Source organism: Anoplophora glabripennis, unplaced genomic scaffold (assembly GCF_000390285.2).
Source record: "Anoplophora glabripennis isolate ALB-LARVAE unplaced genomic scaffold, Agla_2.0 scaffold47, whole genome shotgun sequence".
NCBI classification, from domain to species: Eukaryota; Metazoa; Arthropoda; class Insecta; order Coleoptera; family Cerambycidae; genus Anoplophora; species Anoplophora glabripennis.
Window position 1 is genome coordinate 938,349 of NW_019416342.1, and position 18,259 is coordinate 956,607.

An 18,259-nucleotide genomic window follows, 5' to 3' on the forward strand; every position below is an offset into this window, starting at 1 on the left:
ATGACTTATCTTTCACGACTGGTGATTGATGCACGATCTTTCACGACTGGTGATTGATTTATGACCTACGCGACTGGTGAATGACTTATCTTTCACGACTGGTGATTGATTTATGACTTTCACGACTAGCGAATGACTTATCTTTCACGACTGGTGAATGACTTACTTTCACGACTGGTGAATTGATAAAATTTCACGACTGATGAACCATTGTCACTTTTCAATACCGTTGTTTTGTTCGCAGGGTAGTACATATTCTGGGACAGAATATTAGAACAGGATGGCCGAATGTTAGGGATGCTGTCCATGGGAGTGCGGCCCTGTTCGCCGCATCCATTAATATATAGACTGTTTATGTTAATGTCAAGTAGTGTAGACTAGAAAGAATTAGTTACGTGTAAGGGATTTTTGAAGGGGGACTCGCTTGTTGACTTGCTTGACGACTGGTCGAGTATTGTATGTTCAATCTGAATACATCCTATTTTTGAAGTAATTGTTTCGACATTTAATCCTTAATTATCCTAACATTTACTTTTAACAATGCTTTTAGTAGTATATTTAATATAACAAGTTCCGTTTTGACGAACACGTAAAATATACAAAAATATCGATATTCTTCATGCTTGAACAGTTTCCCTCAAACGCTTAAAAATAATTGGTTCTTTATGTAAGGTCGATGATTCATCCAAGTACAGCTCGTGTGATTTTCTACATGATTATTGAAAACTCAACGACTTGCCATTGAAAGACGGTGCTACTGGTATAATCCTTTGGCTTGTAGCGTTTTTTAGACAAGAAATCTCACTTTTTGTAAGACAATGATGGAACAAGTAGATCTATTTAGGAAATGACGAAGTGTAACGCTAAACTAGAGCAACTTCCTCTAATTTTCCCCATTGAAAGATCACGAGGAACATGTAAACATCAGAAAACGTACTTTTCCTGTTTTGTCCAGCAAATTTGTAAATGTATTCAATAATTGTGATTAATGCATGCGTTAATAGTTTCCTAAAAGCATCCTGCGGGGTGTGATTGTGTTTATAGTTTTAGTATAATTTATTATTTATTAATATTAAGGTCTGAAATTGAATAAATTTAATACCTACTTTATATTTGACATTTTCCGATTGTCCTACCTTCTATATAATTCGCACTGATGCGCCACTGGCGGTGTTTGAGTTGAAATATCGTTGGTACCGTACCCGCTATTAGTTTCTTTATCACCACGGTACTCTAAACAGTATATTAATTTTCTCTTGGCATGGTGTGTAATGTATTTCGTTTTTAAGTACGAGAAGATTGATTTTAGGTAACATTATTACTTAAATAAGTTTACCATTAATCAGTCGTGGGTTAATTTTATTCCGAAACCGACGAAATCGTAGTGCGTGTGCCTTTCCACCGACTTGACCGAAAAAATAGTCTGTTCTGTCTGGAGTTCGTTGATCTATGCTAAATAAAACAAATTTGTTTTTTGTTCAGCTCCTAGAATTATCTTGTTTGCATTCAAGTATATTGTAAACTTGTAGACTACTTTTAATTATTTTGGAGTTAAAGTTAACATTGATAATACTTGATAGACGTGTAGAATGTAATATAAGATTTTACTTGCTACTTTGATTTATAAGATAATGGAGAAACATTTTTTTCTAATCAAAATATGTTAGATTATTTTATACTTTTTTATATTTTTCTAAATGCACATCCAATAATGGCATACCGATACCGGGTGCCCGTTTTTCAAACCGCAGTAAATTGCGAAATAACGAAAAACGTGCCGAAGATTTGACAGCTTTTGTTAAGTTTGAGGTTATCAATGAATAAACTGCACACTTTGTATTCGGTTTTTTTATTGATAACTGAAATAAGTGGACTTTTGAACTCCAGACATTCGAAGGACACTTTTACAGGGAATTGTAATATACAGGGTGTCAGGAATTGTAATATACATGACGGTCTATCTGAAGTTACGTGAGAGCGATAAAGTAAGCCATAGAAATCCATGCGATAGAGAAGGATGGCAATAATGAAGGCCCGCCCGTTTCGCCCTTCCACAAATAAGATCCACTTCTTATTTGTGGAAGGGCGAAATGGGCGTTGACTATTAGACGCCTTCATTATAGCCATCCTTGTCTATCACATGGATTTCTATGGCTTACTTTATCGCTCTCACGTAACTTCTGATAGACCATCGGTACTTTCCTACACTGTATAGTCGTATTCAACCTCTGTTTTTTTTATGGACACTAAATTGAAGTTTTGCATTTGCGATCATGTCTTGTTTATTCTCTCGGTTTATTTTTTGTTCTTGCTGAAATATGAAGTTAATCCTTTTTACTTAAGAGTACTTTGGAAACAAAACATCAAATTATTACTCAGGTAAGTAACAATTAAGTAATAATCGGATGATTTGTTGTTTCCAAAGCACTTTTTTTAAAAACGAATAATTTGATGTGTCGGCAAAAATAAAAAGTGAACTTAATAATGAATTTAAGCACCAGATTCAAAAATCTATTATTTTTCAATTGATAAATTACAAAACCACTAAGAAATAGTTCACCATAAGAATTGATATGGAAATGATTAGTCACATATTTGCGCACGGAACATACCACATACTTTGTTGTTTGAAAAGGCTATCATTTTTGTCGTAAAATATACATTTGCACACGAATCCAATTCTAAACAGAAGCATGAGTTTTTATATTTCTCTTTAATGTAATTAATTCGTTTCACATTAATTTATCAGATAAATTAGGTATATGAAATTAGGTGCGAATGCTCTAAACGTTTTGATCCGAGACTGGTTGAAAGAATAAAATATGTAGTAATAAATAATGGGTTGATTTTGGATGCTGAAGAAAAAATAATAACAATTAAATCAGTACCAGAGGAGTGTTTCCGTAGTTATAATTGTTCGTATACATATTTAACAATATTCACAGTAGATAATTTTATTGACTTGAAATTAGAAATATTAACAAGTAAACTGGCTTCTTAATTTGTTTTATTTGAACCTGTTGCATGTCATTCAAATTTAAAGTTTATTTTATTTACTCATTTCTAAATTCCGCACTTACGCTAATACTAACCATGACATCCTTTAAGAAATTGTAGGATCTCGATTTATACACCTTTTCAAAGTTGTTCACAAATGGAAGATGACGCATCGGTATTTTTTCCAATACTTGGAAGTTTTCAAGGTTAGTTTCTCGTTTACGAAATGTAAGAAAACAAACGCACATACACAAAGGATTTATCTAGAGTGGTGATCCGTTATTTTGAACGAAATCATTCATCGGAATCATTTGCAGGATATCCGAAACATTTTTGACGCCTATAAAAGGACCATACGAGGCCTGTTCGAAAAATAACTAAACTTTATTATTCATTTTATACATCATTCATCCTTATCTCCTTCAAAATAGGTACCGCACTTCCTTATCCGCATACTTTTCTTAGCAGTTTCCAGTTTCTGGATAGCTTCATTTGAAATGGCCTTTAAGTCTGTGACGAATTTCTGAATAGTCTGAAAACAACGTCTTTCTTTTTGCTAAAGGTAAAAAATTATAATAATTTGTGTATAATGTGTAGAAAATTTCTATTATATGTTCCTTTGACTAACATTTTAATTATTTATGTCCTCAAACAATTTTATTATATTGATGGTAAATTTGGTTTTGTTCCGTTTCAAAAGGTCTCCAAAATGCCATGTTGTAATAATATTAGTAAACCAAATATCCCTCTTATTTCTCCCTTCTAATCACACCAAATTCCGCATTGTTGCACTGCACTGCCAGGCGACTTGTCGACAACTGAAATTTATGACACAGTCGACCAGAGCAACAGTGCGTAACACCGTTTGTCCGCACGCCCAGTCTTTACAGATTCTACAGATTCTAAAATAATGTTCCTTAAAGGATGATGTACTTAGGAACATTACTTTAGAAAGTAATAATCACAGTTTATTGTTAATGTTATTGTTATGAACACATTATTATTAATGGTACAACGTCACCAAACTATGCTGTTTACTAGATTTTAAGTCAATTAGGCATGCTTTTGAGAAAACAAGGTCGTAAAAAATAACTACCAATAAAGGAAATAATGTTGAATGCTAGTATGTACCTGATTCTCCTTCTCGAAAATTTCAATCAGCCTGAAAATAAAAAAGGAACGTTTTCTACAGGTTTTGGTTAACATATTCGAAGAACTTTTTCTGGGTCAATGAATTTTCGGATGTAAAGTGTATTATATAACACAGCAACTTGCCATTTTAGTAATTAAAATAGGTAGTGTGATGTTCTTCCAATGATATAACCGTTAACTATGAAAAATTGGTGTCAAACTTTCTTAAAATGCTGTTTACCATATCTTTAATATTTGATCGTCAATAGGTATCTATATTATGTAAACCTATTATTCTCCTCTATGCCCTTTTTTAACTTATTACTTATTAATTTTACTGTATAATACGTATTTAATATTATTCAAATAAACTTTGAGATGAATTGGGTAACAAGGAAGAACTGATTTCATGTTTATTTATACATTCTTGTTAGATAATAAATCATTCAGATATTAATTAGCAATATTATGTCTCGCATATACATTTTTTTATGTATATCTGAATGTAGCAATGATTATTTTCCTTCAAAAACAATAATAAGAAAGGAAACGACGATACTCCTACATTTTAGCAGTAGCTTTCCATATTACACAAAAAAAGAAGCAGACGGTAATCAAAACAAACTGAGTTTGATTCGGTTTTGGTTTTTAACATCATTGGTTGCCCATTACAAGGAATTATTCAAATACCGGTTCAATTACATAATTTTTATTCTTGATGGAATTTTGTTTTTCACAGTAATATTACAAGCGAACCCAGTAAAAAATGTGTTGAAATAGGGGAATAAAAAATATATAAAAATTCTTAAGTTATGTTTTCTTCATAATATTGCATTTTAAGTAATATTTAATATAATTTAAAGTTCTTGTACATTTAAATTTGAATTTAATTATAGATAGAAAGTTGTGGTTTTCTCGAACATTGGCCATTTTTTTTATATTAATCTCAGTTCACGTCAAAAGTGATTTTCGACATGCTTATTAGTTTTTGAGTCGTTGATATTTCTGATAACCTCTGTAGTAGCTGTAATTGGACTTATTCTGAAATGTTGATACTATTTTACAAGTATCTGATTGTTTTCGACTTCAAGTTATCTCAAAAAATAAAAGAGTTATAATCGATCCTTTTTCCTAATTTAAAAGAGGATAGAGTTAGCCATGACTAATGATACACTAAAACAATATTTGCATTTGCATGGAGAAAATAAATTCGTACTATGTGTGAAGGGACAAACTTTAGTAGACGCTTCCTTTAATGTTAATCATTAAGTTAGTTATTTATTTCCGACATAATTTTGTTTTTTTGAATTAAAATCTATGGAAATTTCAAAAAATTTATAATAAACTACAGCCTTTATGCTCAAGGAAGATTTTTTGAAGGTTAGTTAGGTTGCAATTTCGTTATTGTGAACCTTCAAAGTTTTAGTCGGTCTTAATAAATAACAGATATTGTTATTGCCATTGTCAGTGAGAAGGATAATTAATTATACATATAAAAAAAATGTATTTACAGCAAATTTGCACTGGAGTTGATTAATATTCGTGTTATAGATGTCCTTCTTCAAGTGAATTTAAAATTGAGGTTTGATATTCACATCAGGAATCGCCGCGAATGCGAAACACCGATGTTCTTTAACGGCAACAGCTATTTTAGTCGACCAAAGTCAAAATAACTTATAAAATAAAAAAACGTGGCGAGGTAAATGATTCGCAAAATCTATGTTTAGCACGGCCGTATCGTATATTTGAAATGCAGTGCGTCTTGGAGTCTTCGTCTTTCAAAAAAGCCAGATTTCATACAACAAACACGCAGATTCAAGTTAATTCTGCCCTCATTTTGTGGGAGTTAGATCGTGGGTGGTATGCTTGCGAAATTATAAAACCAACAAAAAATAGTTATAAAATACAACGATGTAAATGAATTAAAAAATAAACTTTCCCTTTTTGGTATGCATGGGTATAAACTAAAGTACTGCAATTATATTAATGCCAAAATAACAAGCAGATGTTATTCAAGTTGTTTGGACAATAGAAGAAACGAGACAATAATTGGTTGTCCCGAAGTGCTCGTTAAGTTTGGTATGAAGCAGAGTTAATTTCCCACATTAATGAAAGTTCTTGAAACGCGTAACTACCACACAGTTATTTGCCCTGCTGCTTTATTGGATTGAGGCAGCAAACACATCTCGCGAAAATTCTAAAAGGCACTGTTAATAGTCTAACTAACAGAATATTTGGTAAAAAAATACAGTACATATTTAATTTCGGGAGTAGTTACCTTCAGTGAAAATAAAAAGATTTAAATCAAACTATCTTTCTTTATTATTTTATTTCAATTACTTACGTAGGTACTTAAGATATTTCGACTAAAATGTAGGTATAAAAGAGTTTTTGGGAAATGTAAGCTTATCGTTTACTTCTTTTCTCTTTCTTGCCCTTTGTTCTTTTTGCTATTTTTATTTTCTTTGATAGAGATTTTGAGAAAACAAAGTGTTTTTTGTAATACCTCATTATTTACTATAAACAAGTAAAATTTATTTCAATATTGTCAGGATGTGTAGATTTTTTGTTTTTGTAATTAAAAGATTTTTACGATTTAGACCGATATACCTCTGTTTAGTCACCATCTACGAGGATATATTTATATCAATGAATGTAGAACCTCGGTACTACATTTAGAGGACCATATCTCACAATCAGTAGAACTTTTTAATTGATGTACTCGAAAGTTCGTCTAAAGTACAATATACCTACCTATTTTATAGTACCTAAATAAAGTAATGTTTCAAAAAACATCTGCGTTTTTTCAAAATCTCTACCAATAAAAAAATTATAGCAAAAATAAAAGACTGATATAAGTTCATGTTCATATTTGGCATCTCTCAAAAGCTCCCCTATACTTCCATCGAGTATTTTAAAAAGTGATTGTCAAAAATTAAACAAATACATTTTCGTTGAACTAATGGAATCAAAATTGTACAAAGGTAACTTGATTTAAATCAGTTTAATTTGTCTACCACTGATGTATGGACCATTTTTGTCAAATATCCTGTATAATACAATATCTACTTTTTATACTTAATAATGAAAGTTAATTAAATTAACAAATCAATTTAATATGAATGGGTACCTTAGAAACTTTTTGCTAGACTTTAATAAATGAATGAAACAAAACTATTATTGATATTTTTAATTTACCTTGTAGAATATTAGAAATTCTAAAACAATAACTAAAATCATTTAATTTTCATTAATGTTGTGCGCTTTGAAGTGGAAATGGTAAAAAATGATTCTGAATAATATCCAGAGCTTTCATAAATGATTACAAGCCACGTGACGTCGAGCTTAGGCAACCAACATAGCACAACTGGTACTGCCAACTAAAAATCCCTGAATCTTATTGTTCCTTGTTTTTTTTTTAATTTTAAGCGTTTAATTTTCAGTATTAGTAAAAGTGGTTTAGATTACTCAGTTTTTTTAAACTTAAATTCGTTTGATAACGATGGACAGCTACGGATTTTTAAATAAAAAGAAAAATTAAATCTAACTTAATTTAACTCGTACATTGCACATTGAAAGTTAAAAAATTTTTGTAAATTAAAGGTATTTGAACAGACAAATAAAAGTTATTATAATCAGTGAACAAAATTATTTGTAATTTAAACTGCAAATATGTTTACAAGTATAAAGGAAGTGGCGGGCTTTTATCTGTATAAGTAACTAATGGTGAGGTTAATTTATCTGTCTGTATTTACAAGTGTATATTTATATCAGTATTTTTTATCAACGACTGGCTGTACTAGGTACAAATAAAGTAACTACGAAATTTATTTCTAATATCTGGGCCAATTACTCGATCGATAATTATTATTACACATATAAATCCAAACTAAACCCTTGTTATCGCTGCATTCATTGTTTGTAGATAGCATTCCTAAAATTTGAACACCTAATGCTTGAGATCATTCTATTTTTTTTCAAAAATAAACCATTTATTGTGGTCTGTGATTTATTATGTATGTGCTCCAGTAATAGAGAAATAAATGTTACAATGATCACAATCACATTTTATTGTGCAATACTGATCTGACTAGGTTTTCAAACAGGCAATTAATTCCTAAATCTTATCTTCACGCAACTGTGGAAAAATACCTGTAATCTAATAAAAATAAGGATAAAAACAATATAAATTTCTGGACACTTTTATTAGTTTAGTATTTATTTTAAGTATCGTTATCTTTTAACAGCGTTTTCTCTTTGTTTCAGTTTCATCCACCATGGGGAAATTTTCAGGAAAAAAATGCCGTCTGTTAACGATGTTGTGGCTTACCACAAGTTTCTTCTTTGCGGAAATTGTGGTAGGCTACATAACAAATTCTATGGCCCTGGTAGCGGACAGTTTTCATATGTTGAGCGATGTAGCTGCCTTAGTTATAGCTTTCTTATCAGTTAAGGTAAATTTCATTGTAATAGTCAATATAACATTAATGCAGGGAATGATATTCCATGGTATTATTAAACTCAAAAGAAATAGTGTCATTCGCAACGTGAATGGCTAGTGCTAGATGAACTATAAGCTAATCCTTTTCATTTAATAGCAAATCAAGTATACACACAATGTAGGTAGGTACGTAGGGTATCTTATAAAACCAATGTGGATATCATTGCTTATGTAAACTACGAAATAATATACTCAAGGGTGGATATTGCAACCAGTGATGGCAGATGGGTAGACGACTTGAAAATACTAGATGTTAAACAGAAATTCCCTAGAATTCTCTCTAGTATACGACACCTTCACCATTTATACGCATGTGGTAACGTCACTAAAGAGACTGGTGAAGTGGGTTCATATATTGGCATAAAAACGCAACAGTTTTTTGTCGTTTTTCTAATTGCCACATTTCCAGAGCTATTACAGCTTAAACATATTCACATCATTGATTTTATTGTGCGAAACAGATAGTGCTTTTTCAAACTTCAAACAATTGACAGGAGATTTAAACAGAAAGGGACAGAAAGAGCAAATATTGTAATTTATCTGCGCAAAGGTATTCCGCGACTAGCTGACTTAAATTGGGGAACTATTATTTTGAAACAGAACAGACTAAACTTGTAGTATAACTTAATTAGACAGTTGAGATGTTCAACAACAAAACAGCGTAGAACAGCGTACAATTCTAAAACATTTTAATAAATATATCAACGATGGATCACGGGGTGCAAAGATAGAAGGTCTGACAATGTTACAGGAAATAAATTTGCTTGTAAAGTCATTGGCAAAGTTAAGATGGTTAAACCGCCTTCAGATGTATGTCTTGTTATTGACCATAAAACTGTTTCTTTATTAAATCCAATATCAAGGAAACACACCAAAAACAACACTTTGAAGCTTACTTTGCACTTGGTTATATATTCTAGAAGGAATGAGTCAGAAAACGTAGAATATTTCAATGCTTAAACTTGAAGAAAATTGTGATGTACCTAATTTTTGTTTGCAAAGTGTTTGCTATTTATGATTAATTTAACTTTTGCTATCTAGTGATAATCTGAGAACTGAATTAGTTTATAATATAATTGTCCGATTATATTTCAAAATAAGTTATTATTAGTTGTAATATTGACATTCTATGTTGTTTTTTTATGTTACATAAATTCAGATATGATAATTTCGTTATTTTTGTTGCTCATAAATATTGCGTAAGTTATAAAATGATGATTGTAAATATTATGAGGCTATGCCAACTTAATTAAATATTACTTTCGCCTTTACAGCTATGTATTTATTATTTACCAGTGAATGTACTAATTAATTAACAGTTGGTAGAAGACAATAGCAAAATAGCAGACTACCTCTAAATAGTTAAATTTCCCTCCCAAGTACTCTACGTAGTTAAACTGATTTTTTTTAAACATGATTCGTGCCATAAGTAAATGGATAAATGATACATTTTGTCTCTTACGTGTTACGATCAAGTTAAATTGACTTTATGTATATTATACTGCTACTATTATTATCAAAACAAAATTAAATTCTTTTCTAGGATTTACCTTGAGAAAAAAATGGATAAAAATTATATTGCATTAATTGTGTACACTAAATATTATTAATGTGGGGGTAATAGAAATTTATGAAAGAGGTCCATATTAGATTATTGTGACCTAAGAGCCTACGAGCTATTGACATTTACAATTAATATTTTCATAACAATTAATAACAACATAATTTATAATAGTTATGTGTTTTGTTAATATTTACTTATTTATTTCAAGCAAATTATGCAATGTCAATAATAAACATTTTGTAATGAATTTGGCCTAATTATCATTATTGGTAAATTGGGTCATGATGATGAATTGTATTTTTCAGATAAAGAAAATTAGGACATTTAAAAAAATATATTACTTATTGTGTCCTTTTCATTATCCTTAAAGTTTGTGTGCTTTAAAACTTTAACGCCGTGACCTATTCACAAAAATAATTGTAGGCTATTCACAAAATTCACTTTACCAACAATGAATTCAGTCTTCCAAAACAAAATAAACAGTCATAATTTAAATATAGTGCAGTAAAAAATATGACTACAATTTGAAATTACAACAAATTTTGAAAACCAGAAATTATTTTGTAAAACTATATGTTTTATGTATATGTTTTCACTTCATTGATAAATTTGACTTTTTCAGATGTCACCAAAGAAGTGGTCCAAAAATACGTTTGGTTGGGCTAGAGCGGAAGTGTTGGGAGCGTTAGTCAATGCAGTGTTCCTTGTAGCTATATGTTTTTCGATCACGGTAGAGGCATGCAAAAGATTTTTGGAAACTGAAGAAATTCACAGACCTCAACTGTTGCTCATAGTTGGAGGAGCAGGTCTTCTAGTCAACCTTATAGGCTTGCTACTCTTCCACGGTAAATTTTTTAAGTACATAATAATTTAGCTATTAATAATACTAATATCCCGATTTTCCAAATATATGTCCCATAAATTATAATTTAATTAGGTCGATTAAGTTTCTTCAGATTCATTAACAAAAATGCTTTTTTGGAAGGGGTTACCTGTTTAATACATTTGGGCCTATTTGTAAAAAAAAATCTAACGTATTTATGCATCGTGGGAATAATTTACTTTCTCTTTATTCAGGTTAACCAATTAATATTTATACTAAAAAAAAGTACATTTGGGCTTATTTGTAAAAAAAAAATTACCGTATTTATGCATCGTGGGAATAAATTTGCTTTCTCATTATTCAAGTTGAGCAATTAAAATTTATATTAAAAAAAAGTGAAATTACGTAATGAAAGTGTGATAATTGAAATTACTTCATTGGAATTTAAAAACATTACAAATATATTCAAATAAATGTTTAAAAATGCTACAAGGCCTTTTGCATTGAAAACTAACCAATTTACAGGTATCCATAATACATCTTATGAATATGTATGTATGCATTTGAAATGGGAAATACCTGTTTAATACATTTGGGACTATTTGTAAAAAAAATCTATCGTATTTATGCATCGTGGGAATAAATTTGCTTTCTCATTATTCAGGTTAAGCAATTAAAATTTATATTAAAAAAAAGCGAAATTGCGTAATGAAAGTGTGATAATTGAAATTACTTCATTGGAATTTAAAAACATTACAAATATATTCAAATAAATGTTTAAAAATGCTACAAGGCCTTTTGCATTGAAAACTAACCAATTTACAGGTATCCATAATACATCTTATGAATATGTATGTATGCATTTGAAATGGGAAATACCTGTTTAATACATTTGGGACTATTTGTAAAAAAAATCTATCGTATTTATGCATCGTGGGAATAAATTTGCTTTCTCATTATTCAGGTTAAGCAATTAAAATTTATATTAAAAAAAAGCGAAATTGCGTAATGAAAGTGTGATAATTGAAATTACTTCATTGGAATTTAAAAACATTACAAATATATTCAAATAAATGTTTAAAAATGCTACAAGGCCTTTTGCATTGAAAACTAACCAATTTACAGGTATCCATAATACATCTTATGAATATGTATGTATGCATTTGAAATGGGAAATACCTGTTTAATACATTTGGGACTATTTGTAAAAAAAATCTATCGTATTTATGCATCGTGGGAATAAATTTGCTTTCTCATTATTCAGGTTAAGCAATTAAAATTTATATTAAAAAAAAGCGAAATTGCGTAATGAAAGTGTGATAATTGAAATTACTTCATTGGAATTTAAAAACATTACAAATATATTCAAATAAATGTTTAAAAATGCTACAAGGCCTTTTGCATTGAAAACTAACCAATTTACAGGTATCCATAATACATCTTATGAATATGTATGTATGCATTTGCCATAGGAAATAGGTTTCAGATTATTTTTAGATTTGCGGTTTTTCCCCTTATAAACAATTTTGCTTTTCACGTTTACTTATTAACATTTACCCGTTCTCTGTCCCGTACTTTAATTGAAGGTTAAAGGTTTATTGTTTTCACAGACACTTCACAGTTTTAGTTTGAGCTTACAAATTAATATGTCCCAATGAATTTGGGAAAATTTCCTAAACTTATAAAAAATAATTCTGTTAAACAAAACAAGAAAACAAGCAATTGAGAAGGAAGGAATAATACTTTACTATTTTGGTGATACACTGTCGGTTACTTTCATTAACTACATAAGTCGTCAGAATGGATAGCAGCACTTTCAAAGATATTTTATTCAAATTTAATGGAGGGAGTTTTCCAGGGACGATAAATTAGAATATAGTATTAACCTTTAGATAAAAAAATCAAACGAATCATAATTTTCTACAAAAAATATTCTTCTTAGAGCATGGTAGCTCCCACGGGCATTCTCATGGCCGCCTTTCGCACAGTCGCAACCGACTTACCCAGTTGGCCGTTACCGACGACAATGAAAACGATGAGACTTACCCTAGCCCACCTCCTCAGGCAGAACAGAAGTCGTTGACTCATTCCCATTCATCTGGACAGATGAATATGAGAGGAGTGTTCCTCCATGTTCTGTCTGACGCATTGGGATCCGTAATAGTAGTTATTTCTGCATTGGTAAGTGACGATGCAACTTCTTTAAACATGTGAGTTTAAAACTAATAGAGGTTAACTAAAAATTTGTTTTCTTTAGGTGTTTTGGTTGACCGACTGGGAATACAAGTTCTATATCGACCCAGCTCTAAGTATAATTCTGGTCTTGCTGATCTTACACTCGGTGTGGCCGTTGCTCAGGGATTCTGCCCTTATTCTTCTGCAGACCGTACCGACTCATATACAAGTAGACGCTATTCAGAACAAGCTATTAGCCAAAGTAGATGGAGTGTTAGCAGTTCATGAGTTTCACGTCTGGCAGTTGGCCGGCGATAGGATCATCGCTTCTGCTCATATTAAGTGAGTGATAAAATAATTTTGATTTTTGTTTATTCGACTTAAATTTCTTTCGAACAGATGTAGAAACCTCTCAGAATACATGAAAATCGCTGAAAAAGTAAAGGAGTTCTTCCACAACGAAGGGATTCATTCGACGACCATCCAACCGGAATTCATAGACTACGTCGACATACCGACGACATCACAGGACGTGGACCAGACGACGGAGGATTGCTTTTTAGATTGCCCGAAGACGAGTAGTGACAGCGACAACTGTTTGAAGAACACGTGTTGCGGGCCATCTAAGCAGGTTCGTTTCTCCTTCTAGCTGCAATATGGTTGCTTTAACTTTTGAAGTTTATTCCTAGTTGGAGAAGGTGCACGTTGGTGTATAATAAATGTTTGGTGCTTATATACGAGCTTCCTTAATTTGAACAGGCAGATGCAGTGACGTTTATAGATTTCTGAATGGTAATTTAAGTAATGTGTTGAGTTTTTCTGCTTGTCGCTGTGATGGCTGGTTGATTGTTAATTTTTAAAAGTATAGTTTTCACTTCATTTACGGTTTTTAATATAAATTCTTCCAAATTAATAAAAACATTCATTTGTGAGATCTTTTCTTCACTAATTCAGTTTCGAGTCATAACCATGTTTTTTCCTTTAATATACAGGGTGTAATAGCAACGTTAACGAATCTTTTAGGGCAGCTAGCCCTAAAAGATTCGTTAAAATTCGTCCCCAAAACAAGCAGGAATACACAAGAAACATTTTTTCCTATAACGATAATAAAAATCTTTATGTTTGGAAAGTTTGGAATTGAAACGGTAGTGTTTAGAGACAGTCACTCCATTTTGCTTTGGGGCTCCCGGTATGTGCACTTTCCTAGTTTCTGAGTAAACAACTTTCTCAAGTTAGCTTTTTTGTATATAAGATGTACGAAAATTACCTAAATTTTAAAAATGATTTTATTAAAATTGCCATGCCTGGCTACGTCACATGAGAAATGGGCTTTCTCCAATTGTCGACCAAATTTTGACACATCGTAAAACCCTTGGGAATCATTTTAGCAAATTATTCCCCATGCTCTTTTGCAAGTTTTGACAGGATGAATCTGCCATAAAAAATTTGTCACGATTCTGCTGTTATACCCCGTATATTTTGAATTGTTAATTTTTTGTGTTGCTAAGTTTCCAGTACTATCATAACTTATAATTTTAAACTCTTTTAACAATATATACTGAAATAAATTAATTAAATATGGAAATAAGCTAACATTCCTGAAATTCATTAAATTTGTAGATACAATGGTAATTAGATAAAAAAATTCCATTCCTCAAAAGGCCACGTATATAATTTTTTTGTGTTACTTTAATAATTTACTTGATACCAGTCTTCACCAGACCTTTTTAAATGTTTTGTTAAACGCAATGTAGACTGTATAACAAATATATCGAAATTATTATAGTCGGTAGCGTTATCAATATACTTTCGTATAATTAAGTATTTTGCCACATTTCTGAGAGAACTATGAGACCAATATACAGGCTGTCTTATAAAAAACGCCCCAAGCTGTAACTCTGTTGTTTTATTTAAAAAAACAAAAGACTGTTGTTAATGGCTTGACAAATACTATCATCAGAACGTTAGGCGATTTTCAATTGTTTTTTCTTAAATGTCATTATTTTCTTTTTGGCCTGTTTGATAGAATATTTTTTCTGCAGTCAACTTGATATTTGTTAAATATTTTATGGAAAACATATTTTTTTACAAAATTTATTAGAGAAATGCTATGTCTAAAGTAACAACAACAAAGCAAAACAAATAGATACCAGATCAACAACAAAATAAAAATGTAACACTAAAAAACCTTATAAAAATTGTTCGAACTGTCTTCCATCTTGTTGAACACATAATTAACATCTTCTGGCTACCTCATACGTAGCATTTCATATTAAGTTTGGAAGTATTTTACGGCAAACGTTTATAATCCTCTCTCTTAAAATATCTAAATTTTCCGGATGTATCAAAAATACTTGATCTTTAAGATATCCCCAAATCCAAAAATCTGCGGGGGTGAGGTCAGGAGAACGGGCGGGCCATCGAACAGGACCAGTCATGCCAATCCACCTTTCATCAAACTTAGCATTTAACAAATTAGTGTTTCTTCTGGCATTATGTGGGGGAGCACCATCTTGTTGAAAATAAATTCTATACACTTCTGCAAGCGGTAAGGTATTCAAAAAGTATGCAAGAGTGTGATATTTGTCTTGAGTTAGATTTCCATCGATGAAAAATGGTCCAATTAATTGATTACCTAGAATACCACACTAAACCTAACTGAGCAAGTGGCATCAAATATTATGATTAAAGCTTTTATGTTTGTTAAAATATAATACACGGGCGGATATTACTGAAAATCAATGTTAAAGATTTGAAATCTTTCAAAGCTGACAAAACACCCTGTTTCTCAGACACGGTAAACGTTTGGTTATCTATGTTCTCGCTTTAAAAATTGTCATTTTAATTTTATTTAATAAAGAAAAACTTTTTAGAGCTGTGGTGAAACACTTACTTAAACAAAAATATGATTGAAATTACTTAGCAAACAACTGATACGCAGCTATAAATAACTAAGTAAAATACAGTCATACCTCTAATAATAAACTAAAAACCTTGCGACAAATAAACCAGCTCTTAATTTCTTACTTTGATGATTCCACCGATAATTCATTCGTAAACAACAAAAGTGCGGAAGTATGACCGTATATGCTTGCACCCAAGTTTGTGCTTTTCGAATTGTAATTTGATTTAAAATTGGCAGGGTCGCGAATCTCCGAATACAACTCCGTACATCTGTCGACAGAGGACCTCATTAGCGGGCATGCCGTCAAACCAGGAAGAGATGAACGAGATGGAGAGGGGCGTCCTCCTCAAAAATGGAAGTTGTTCTCTACAAAATGACTGTGATTGTAACAGCCTCCGTGGTTCTCATAACTCACTCAGGGGTTGACATCCAATTTTCTTGTTATCAAATGGAAAAAAAGTTTTTGGCTGTTGAATATAGGGGATGCTGCGATTGCATTTCTAATATTCTTTTCGGAACCTCTGAATTGCAGTCAACTATCACTTCGGTGTAAATAATGCCCTATTTATTTTGCTGTACCTTTTATTTATAGTGTATCTGTATAATTCATTATTCTAGTCTGCAGTTAAAAATATCGTAGTGAGGATTTTATTAAAGATCTCATTCGTAATATTTGCTAAGGTAAATTCTTGTTGAATGTTATATGCAGATAAATTATGAGAACTGTTGAATGTTTTTTCTAAAATAATTTTAAATCGCAATCAGCGTAAAGTATAATTCTATTGTACATAATGACTATTTTAAGATATTATGTATGAAAATTCAAATACTGCCAAACATTTTAATTTTCGTCAAGTTCTATCTATAAAAACTACATTTTTTAATTTTAATTTCAGTTTAGTCGAGCGAGTATCTGGAAATATTGTCTAATATTCTGGAGCGATTCATTTGTATCAGCATCACATTTAAAATCATTTTTATTATTTAGTATTTGAGTTTTTTGTACTTAATATATTTCCTTTTACTTACGACAATGATTTTAGTGAATTTGTACGTTTATATTGTTTATTATTGACATATACAGGGTCGGAAAGTCCCCATGGTTCATCGGCCGTTATGAGAGAGCAATAAAGTAAGTGATAGAAATCCGTGCGATAGAGAAAGATGGCTAATAGTCTAATAGTCACCGCCCATTTCGCCCTTCCACAAATAAGAAGTGGATCTTATTTGTGGAAGTGTGAAATGGGCGGTGACTATTAGACGCCTTCATTATAGCCATCTTTCTCTATCGCACGGATTTCTATGACTTTCTTTATCGCTCTCACGTAACGGCCGATGAACCATGGGGCCTTTCTGACCCTGTAGATATTTATGTATTTGTTTTATGAACCTTATAAAGTTGTTTGCACATTAAATTTTTAATTGAAAATATGAACCACCAGAGTGTTGAAATGTATTTTTTTTTTTAAATAAATCTAATTCGAGTCCTCATGCATGCTTTTTATTTAATTTAAAAGTTTTATCCACAATATGAAGGTCCAGTACAGGGTGTCCCACTACGAACTCCATAGATGGATATCTGGGAAACCGCTCGAAGGATTTTTTTGATATTGTGATGGTGTGATACGGACCGTGGGGCCTACCAAGCTAGAATATTTTCGAGGTCATCGTATTTCCGGTTATACCGGAAATCGATACTAACTTTCTTATTTTAAATGAAACCCCCTGTATATTATTACATTTTTTTAAAGAGCGTATATTTTTAAGTTGAAACCATATAGCACACTCCATACTTAGGATTGACCGGTTTCGAGATATTTTGATTTTTAAGCAAAAATTGACAGATGCACTGTCAGCAAAATTTATTTTTCCCGGAAACATAGGTTTCTTTTTTTGTACAAATTGGACGTTTTGTAGAGGAAGATCTAATTTTTCGAATTTGACATGAAAATTTTCCAGTTTCTATATAGGGTGGTCAAAAAAAATTATTGAATATGAAGTTCAGAAAATGTGGAAAATTGAAATTTTTAAATGGAAACCCCTAATTTTTTTAACGTATTCGCATTCTGAACTAAAATTAAGTGTAACTTTGTTATACCTATACCTAAACTCAGCGATTTTCATTTTATTTACGAATAAACATTCCCCTTTTCTTAAAATGAT

General features: G+C 31.2%; 1 protein-coding gene across 1 annotated transcript in view; it reads left to right on the forward strand.

Annotated features, from left to right (window-relative positions):
* The window catches only part of LOC108906479 (zinc transporter 1), a 36,545-nt gene extending 19,696 nt beyond the window's left edge, over positions 1–16,849 (forward strand). The window contains exons 2-7 of the mRNA XM_018709751.1: positions 8,395–8,582; positions 10,816–11,038; positions 12,959–13,197; positions 13,274–13,533; positions 13,591–13,822; positions 16,334–16,849. Coding sequence (XP_018565267.1) covers positions 8,406–8,582; positions 10,816–11,038; positions 12,959–13,197; positions 13,274–13,533; positions 13,591–13,822; positions 16,334–16,522 — 1,320 coding nt within the window. The 5' untranslated portion in view covers positions 8,395–8,405 and the 3' untranslated portion in view covers positions 16,523–16,849. The remainder of the gene's footprint in view (positions 1–8,394; positions 8,583–10,815; positions 11,039–12,958; positions 13,198–13,273; positions 13,534–13,590; positions 13,823–16,333) is intronic.
* The last annotated feature ends 1,410 nt before the right edge of the window (positions 16,850–18,259 follow it).